Source organism: Miscanthus floridulus, chromosome 10 (genome assembly GCF_019320115.1).
Source record: "Miscanthus floridulus cultivar M001 chromosome 10, ASM1932011v1, whole genome shotgun sequence".
In the NCBI taxonomy this organism is placed as follows: Eukaryota; Viridiplantae; Streptophyta; class Magnoliopsida; order Poales; family Poaceae; genus Miscanthus; species Miscanthus floridulus.
Window position 1 is genome coordinate 113,544,358 of NC_089589.1, and position 8,210 is coordinate 113,552,567.

At 46.0% G+C, this 8,210-nt stretch overlaps 2 protein-coding genes across 2 annotated transcripts; one reads left to right on the plus strand and one right to left on the minus strand.

Annotated features, from left to right (window-relative positions):
- Positions 1-281: 281 nt before the first annotated feature.
- Positions 282-4,337, plus strand: LOC136486984 (ABC transporter F family member 5-like). The gene is made up of 9 exons (XM_066484090.1): positions 282-1,247; positions 1,449-1,790; positions 1,924-2,064; positions 2,192-2,371; positions 2,534-2,689; positions 2,865-2,966; positions 3,091-3,219; positions 3,613-3,717; positions 3,813-4,337. The coding sequence occupies exons 1-9, from the start codon at positions 387-389 to the stop codon at positions 3,906-3,908; spliced, it is 2,112 nt and encodes a 703-aa protein (XP_066340187.1). The 5' UTR covers positions 282-386; the 3' UTR covers positions 3,909-4,337.
- A 616-nt stretch (positions 4,338-4,953) lies between these two features.
- On the minus strand, positions 4,954-6,872 carry LOC136485376 (UBP1-associated protein 2A-like). The gene is made up of 2 exons (XM_066482275.1): positions 5,489-6,872; positions 4,954-5,352 (listed from the first exon to the last, which is right to left on the minus strand). Exon 1 carries the CDS (start codon positions 6,786-6,788, stop codon positions 5,499-5,501), a length of 1,290 nt encoding a protein of 429 aa, XP_066338372.1. The 5' UTR covers positions 6,789-6,872; the 3' UTR covers positions 4,954-5,352; positions 5,489-5,498.
- Between the last annotated feature and the right edge of the window lie 1,338 nt (positions 6,873-8,210).

An 8,210-nucleotide genomic window follows, 5' to 3' on the forward strand; every position in this document is an offset into this window, starting at 1 on the left:
TCACTATGGAATTTTATCCTAAAAAATCCAAAGCAAAAGAAATTAAAATGATAAAGAACACTTTTGAGATTAAAATTTTTGAAAGATTCTTGTTTAAAACTTTATTGACCGCCTACGATGCCGCTAAAGCGTGTTGTATCGAAATTTTTTTTCTACCTTAATAATACAAAGACTTACAAATCTTTTACAAAAAAAGCTATTGTTTAGAACCTAAAATTACGCATCAAAATTGTTTTTGATAAAAGTCTTTCTTCTTCCACTGCTCCTCCTTTCTCACCCATACGCTGGTTGGGTTTGTGCTGTGTGGCCGCTCTGTCTCCACCCAAAACAGAGCACACACACACACACAGAGGCCCCGGCTCCAGCTCCGAGAGACGGAGGACTCCATGGCCGCCATGGACCTCCTCTCCGGCAAGCTCGTACGCTCCCTCCGCCTCCATTCCTCACTCCTCCCCTCCGCTCCTTCCTCCTCCCGCGCCGTCCCCACCACATCCCGCCGTCTCCGCCGCCGCCGCCATGGCCCCCTATCCTGCCGCCTCACCACCTCCTCCTCCTCCCCCTTCACCACCACAACCACCGAGGAGAAAGAGGACGCCAAAAGCCAGGACCTTTCCTCCCTCCTCACCTCCTCCGACCCTTCCTCCGCCGCCGCCGGGACCAAGAAGAAGCGGTCGGGCGGCAGCAGCGGCGCATCTAGCATCCCGTCCGGGGTGCGGCTGGAGGGAATCTCAAAATCCTACAAGGGCGTGACGGTGCTCAAGGACGTGTCCTGGGAGGTGCAGCGCGGCGAGAAGGTGGGGCTCGTCGGCGTGAACGGCGCGGGCAAGACGACGCAGCTCCGCATCATCGCGGGGCTCGAGCAGCCCGACGGCGGCGCCGTCGTCAAGGCCAAGGACAACATGAAGATCGCCTTCCTCAGCCAGGAGTTCGAGGTCTCCGCCTCCCGCACCGTCAGGGAGGAGTTCTTCAGCGCCTTCCAGGAGGAGATGGAGGTCAAGCGCCGGCTCGAGCAGGTGCAGGCGGCGCTCGAGGGCGCCACCGAGGACATGGACCTCATGGGCCGCCTCCTCGATGAGCTCGACCTGCTGCAGCGCCGCTCCCAGGACGTGGACCTCGACATGGTGGACGTCAAGGTGCAGAAGCTCATGCCAGAGCTCGGATTCATGCCTGAGGACGCCGACCGCCTCGTCGCCTCCTTCAGTGGTGGGTGGAAAATGAGGATGTCTCTTGGCAAGATACTTCTTCAGGTATAAACATTAATTAACCTTTACATCATGCTGCATAATCCTTACAAACGTACAATGTGATGAATTGTGATGACTGCAAATGGAATTGCATTGTACTAGCAAATTGGCAGTGAATTCTGATAGATTGTCATTGGGTTATTGATGGCAATTGCTTTTAGTTTTTAAATGTTCTAAAAATAGTGTAAATTCGATCTTGTGCAGGACCCTGATTTGCTTTTGCTTGATGAGCCTACGAATCATGTCGATTTGGATACCGTTGAGTGGCTGGAGAGCTATCTTAAGACGCAGGATGTGCCGATGGTCATTATATCTCATGACAGGGCGTTTCTTGATCAGTTGTGTACAAAGATAGTGGAAACTGAATTTGGTGTGTCCAAGACATACAAGGGTAACTATTCAGAGTACATTCTAGCGAAGGCAGTAGCAGTGCAGGTGCAGTATGCTGCGTGGGAGAAGCAGCAGAAGGAGATTGAGCAGACAAAGGAGCTGATAAACAGACTTGGTGCCGGAGTTAATGCAGGGCGTGCTTCCAGTGAGCAGAAGGTAACTACTTGGATTGCTTATTGGGAAGCCTGCAACAAATCATTGTGACCGAATTGTAATTTTAGCTTCTATTTCTCTTCATATATTTCTACACATTTTTGTGTGACTACTAGCTTTTATCTTGTTTCAACAGAAATTGGAGAAGCTTGAAAAGGAAGGGTTGATTGAGAAACCTTTCCAAAGGAAGCAGCTGAAGATCAGATTCCCTGAGCGTGAAAGAAGTGGGAGAACTGTGTTGACAATAAACAATCTTCAATTCGGATTTGAGGATAAGGTCAGCAATGTTGTGTAGATGCCCATTGGCCATTTCTTCCAAAATTTTAGTTTTCTGAATTTTTATACTGTGATATTCTCTACATCAATTTTTTGCACCTATCCTGATTGCTGTGTCGTGTGTCCAGACTTTGTTCAACAATGCTAATCTTATAGTAGAGAGAGGTGAAAAGATAGCTATTATTGGACCCAATGGTTGTGGAAAGAGCACATTGCTTAAACTTATTTTGGGGATGGAGAAGCCACAAGGTGGTGAGGTGCTTCTTGGGGACCATAATGTGTTGCCGAACTATTTCGAGCAGAATCAGGTAAATAGAGTTACTCTGCTTGTTATCTTCTCTTGCGGTTGTTTAGATCAGATGTCGACATGGGGGCACTTGGTTATTACTTATTAGTCATGCTCCTACTGAATAAATACAAGAAAAGTTGTCCTTTTCCATTTAGATTAATGGGATATGATGTTCTACCAGGCAGAAGCTCTTGATTTAGAGAAGACTGTGCTAGACACTGTAGCAGAAGCTGCAGAGGACTGGACACTTGATGATATCAAAGGTCTCCTTGGCCGTTGTAACTTCAGGGATGACATGCTGGATAGAAAAGTTCAGTTTTTAAGTGGTGGAGAGAAGGTAATTCACGTTTTCAGTACAGTTTTTACCTTTTTTGTTTTTTACTCCTCAGAAGTCACCTTTATAAGCTGAAGCTCTGTCTAAATGCTCTCCGTTGGTGGTTGACAAAGATTTTTTGTAGAACAGTATTACTGGCCTGTTTACATTTTCTCACCCTTTATTTATGATTTCTTAGGCAAGGCTTGCATTTTGCAAGTTCATGGTGACTCCATCTACTTTACTCATCTTGGATGAACCGACAAACCATCTTGATATCCCATCAAAAGAAATGCTTGAGGTCAGACACAGTTCTTGTTCTATATAATAATCATTTTTTATGATCTATCAGTTCCTCATCTCTCTCGTGGGATTGAGGAAATTTTCTAGCATGCAGTCCTAATAACTTTTTGCATGCTTGACAGGAGGCAATATCAGAATATACAGGTACTGTAATAACAGTTTCTCATGACCGGTACTTTATAAAACAAATTGTGAACAGAGTCATTGAAGTGAAAGATCAGACTATCCAAGACTATCAAGGAGATTACAATGTAAGCTGTCCTATGATCTTAGAAACTTGCCTCACCTATATGTTGAACTCTTTGCATATAATAGTTCCCCTTAATACTGATTGCATCCATCTATAGTGTTCTCTGCTTAACATGGCATAAGTGATTTGTATTGTCATCCTGAATGCATCTATTAGATGGTCGTGTAAGAGATTAGTATGACAGAAACTATGCAGTGAAAGAGAAGAACTAAGAGATCTATCTAGTGTCAAAAAGTTCCCATGCTGAATCTGACATGACCCAATTGAGAAACAGAATCATAATGGCTCCAGCCATTCAGTGATAAATTAGCATAAAATCAATGCGATTGTCTAGGTCATTGGAAGATGAGATAACCATTAATGATGAAGTTTTTTCTTTATCAAATGTTTGCAGTATTACCTTGAAAGGAACCTTGAAGCCAGAGAAAGGGAACTTGCTCGTGAGGAAGAGCTCGAGGAGAAAGCCCCCAAAGTAAAAGCAAAGTCGAAAATGTCGAAGGTAAATATTTAGGCCACTTCAGGTGTGAGCTGTAAAATTGTTTACTTTAGTTTGCCAGTCTAACACTTGTTTTCATTTTCTGAACTCTAATGCAGGCAGAGAAAGCTGTCAGAAAGAAGCAGAAGATGCAGGCCTTCCAACAAAGCAAACAAAAATCAAAGTCGCTTAAAAATTCAAAGAGGTGGAATTGAGCTTTCATGGTCCATAGAGGCATTCGCAATGCCGAATGCCATCTGTGACACCGTACCATGCAGACACCAGTATTTGTTACCCTGCCTGCTGTGCTGTATGCTATAATCGGCATATCAACAGAAGCACTGGAATACATCAGCAGAAAGTAGTCCTAGTAGCACCGTAGAATACAGAAAATACTGTTACTAAGCAGGAAGGGTTATGTGACCTTGTACATAATACAGGCAGTTTCTGAAGGAGGAAAGGATTATTTTTGCGATGAATGGAAATGCCATCATGTTCATTCAGTTTGTTTTCCTACTTCAACAGCAGAACCACATATTGTACAATGCCGTTGATCACAGCCTCACATGCAGTTCTTTCTCATGTACATCATGTACTAATTGATACATATTAAACATATTGAATACAAACCAGGTTGTTTTATATTTGTATGCTGCAGATTCAGGTTGGTGTGTTCTGTATTGCATGAATAAATAGCAGGCAAATGAAATAGCTTATTCTGTCAGAAACGAATTCATGAAAGAAAAGAAAAATGTAATGTGGTTATCCACTTATCCTTGCAATTGCAAGATAGTGTCGATCATAGCTTGATAAACTGACAAAAAATTATTTGTAGACATTATTTCACAACAAATTCTAGTAGTACTCTCGAATAATCAAATCGAACAACCAGATGGCACCAATTGAACTTATAACATCAGGTAACAAACGTGAAAATCTGTCTCTGAAAAGAATGTAATGGGACAACCTGTACACCTATCAACTAAACACTAAATTTAAAACTGACAGGACTACAGCAGCCACTGGGGAAAAAAACTTTCTTTCATTTCGAAGATCGAATTTTTCTGTCACCCTTGGTGAGGTGTAGTAGCTCTACAAACGAATAATGGCATCAAATCGCATAACATATCAAAATTAGCCCTTCAACCCCGAGGGCATAGCATATCGCAATTTCAAAACGATCCCAGCACAAATCTGACACTCCCACTGCCCATCACTCTCAATGCACCAATTAAAGTAAGAGTCTTTTCCCTGTGTGCCATTTAAAAAGTTTGCAACTCCATATGTGTCATTAAAAAAGTTGAGCGGACACAGGTGCCACTCGTCCGAACTTTTTTATCCTCCACATCATTCCACGATACCAAAACAATGCAATGAACCAAGATTTTCTGACCGTAGAAGCTAATACTGATTGCTGATAGACAAAACCCGCTCAGGTCTAAGGATGGCAATACATTTTATAGTTTTCTGGCAGATCAGACGGTTATAAGGAAAGTGAAAGTGTGAAACACTACACGGTTCCATGGAATGTAGGCTGGTGCAACTAGATTTGCACCCTAGTCTCAGGATTACAAAAACAGAAGCCATCGACATACTTCCTTCCTGAAGGCCTCTTGAGCTTGAGCACAACTAAGATTTGCAGTGTCCATAGGTCCCTCTCTGCAAACCAATATCAAGATATGCATAAATCGATCCTCAATCAATGAAAAGGACACTAAACCAATTGCAATCAGCGTAAGTAAAATAACCAAAAGGCCATTTTTGGCAGCAAGAGAAGGTTACAATTACAAATTACCATGACTCCATCAGGTGCTCATCAGTGTCCCTTTCCTCCCTGATGAGGATGACACCACTGGCAAGGATGGCGGTTTGTATGGCCCAAGCAGTCCTGGGCCTCCACAGGGTCGAACACCAGCCATCACTGGTGATGGTGCCACTGTTACGGCAGCCGCCGGTTTTGGCGAGGGCCAGGCCACTGCTACTTCCATTGGCACAGACACAGCTGCCGGAGTGACCGGAATGGCAGCGGCATCCCCAGACGCCAATGCAGTGCTCAATGCTGCAGCCGCAAGAGCAGGATTCTGGCCAAGCAACGCTGCAGCCTGTGCTGGGTCACGAGCGTAAGCTGCAAGGTCTACCACGCCGGCGGCCGCGGCGGCATCAAGCACCAGCTGCCGCGCGGGTGGCCGTACCGCCCGCGGTGGTGGCGTTCCGGCAGCCGAAGCTGCCACCACCGCCGGCGGAGGCGCCGCGGGTGCCTTGGTCTTCTGCGCGGGTTTGTTGGCGAGCTGGCAATGCAGCGTGCGCCCCTCGAACACGCGGTACGGCTCCTCGACCGCCTTCGCGGCGCCGGCCGCCGCCTGGTACACGAACAGTGCGTACCCGCGGGACGCCCCGGTGTCGGCGTCGAAGCCGAACGGCCCGCCCTCGAGCTCCCCGAACCGCGCGAAGAACGCGCGCAGCCGCTCCGCGCTGGCGTCCGGCGCGACGTTGGTCACGTACACCCGCCGCCCGGCGCCCCCGCCCCCACCAGACGGGTCGGGGCCGGCCGACGCGAACTGGACGGAAACGGGGCGGCCGGCGACGGTGACGCGCGGAGCTTCCCGAAGCGCGCGGCGGGCGGCGGCGCGGGAGGCGAAGGACACGAAGCCGTACCCTTTGCAGCAGCGGCCCGACGACCCCGAGGCGCGGTGGTCCGCGACGGCGTGGCAGTCGGCGAGGGGACCGAAGCGGGAGAACGCCTCCGCGAGCGCGGCGCCGTCGGCGTGCGGCGGGAGGCCGTGGACGAAGAGCCGGCGGTGCGAGGGCGACGCGGCGGCGGCGGCGCCGAGGCGGGCGCGCAGCGCGGGGTCGGCCGTGGCCGCCTCCGCGAGGATGGCGAGAAGGCGGGGCTTCGAGTAGGGATCGACCAGGCGGCGAACGGCGTCCGGAGTGGACGGCGGCGAGGGGTCGGATTCGGAGCCGGAGCCGGTGGTGGGGGCAGGGTCTCGGCGTTTGTGTTCGCGGGTGGAAATGGAGGGCTGGGGATGTGGATGGAGGTGGTGGTTCTCGCGGGGTTCCTTGGCCGCTCTTTCCTTCTTCCTCTTCTTCGCCATTGCGGGGGGCCGTGTCGGACGCGTCGCCGCCGCCGGTGGCGAGGTGTGTTGGATCGCTGCCTGCCAAAAGCCCAAAACGGAGACAGTCTAGTCACCTACTACTGGATACAATGCAAAACACAATGATATTTTGAAATTGAAGGGCTTTAATCTCATACTGAACAAGTTGTCTGGGGCCTTGTTTAGTTCCCTTCAAAGTTCCAAGTTTTTTCACTCTCTCTCCATCACATCAATTTTTGGATGCTTGCATGGAGCATTAAATGTAGGTAAAAAAAATAACTAATTGCACAGTTTAGTTGGAAATCACGAGATGAATCTTTTGAACTTAGTTGGTCCACAATTGGACAATATTTACCAAATAAGACGAAAGTGCTACTATTCATCAAGTTGAAATTTTCTTCAATCTAAACAAGGCCTGGGTGGTGTAGTTGTTCATCAAGTTAGGCCTACTTTAGTTGGCGATTTTTTTTTAAAAATGATATTGTACCACTTTCGTTGTTATTTAACAATTAGTGTTCAATTATAGTTTAATTAGGCTTAAAAGATTCGTCTCGTGAATTTCGTCTAAAATGTGTAATTAGTTTTATTTTTTATTTATATTTAATGCTTCAGGCATACGTCAAAGATTCGATGTGACGAGAAATCTTGAAAAATTTTATAAAATTTCGAGAACTAAACAGTCACTTGGTCTCCCACGCTAAAGGTCCCCAGTCCGATCCTGAACTCAGACGTAGCCTCTCTTTTTTTTTTTCAATTTTTCAACATATCACATAGCTTTTTTTTTGTTTTCAATTTTTAACATATCCTTCCAATCTTGTTTTTCAATCACATAGCTTTTTTTTTGTTTTTAATTTTCAAAATATCCTTCCAATTTTGTTTTTCAATTTTCAACATATACTTCCAAAACAAATTTCCTGTTTTTTCAACATATCATTTCAACTTTTAGTTGCCCCATCTAGAATTGCAATATTTCATCTTCGCAAAAGCATACATTTAGCTTTTTTTGTTTGCCTATCATAGTATTGCAATATTTGTTTTTTTGGCATATCCTTTCAATTTTTATTTTGCAACATTTCAGCTTCACAAAAGCATGTATTTTGTTTTCTCGCAAAACAAAGCATGTATTTTTTTTGTACAACAATAAAATGTGGATTACCTCTTTTCGAGCAAAAGAATTTCAGTTCATTCAGATTCATGGCAAACTCCCATTCTTTTTTCACCTCTTCAGTCCCCACTGATATATTATCAGATTATTACTCTGTAGGACCATCAGGAGTTTGGTTGCGTTTTTTTTAGCATAGGAGTTTGGTTGAGTTGAGGACTGAACAGCGTGCGTGATTATTCTAGGGAAAACACACTTACCAAATGGCATGTTGACTTGAAGCTTAATGGCATGCATTACGGATCACAAAATAGATTCAG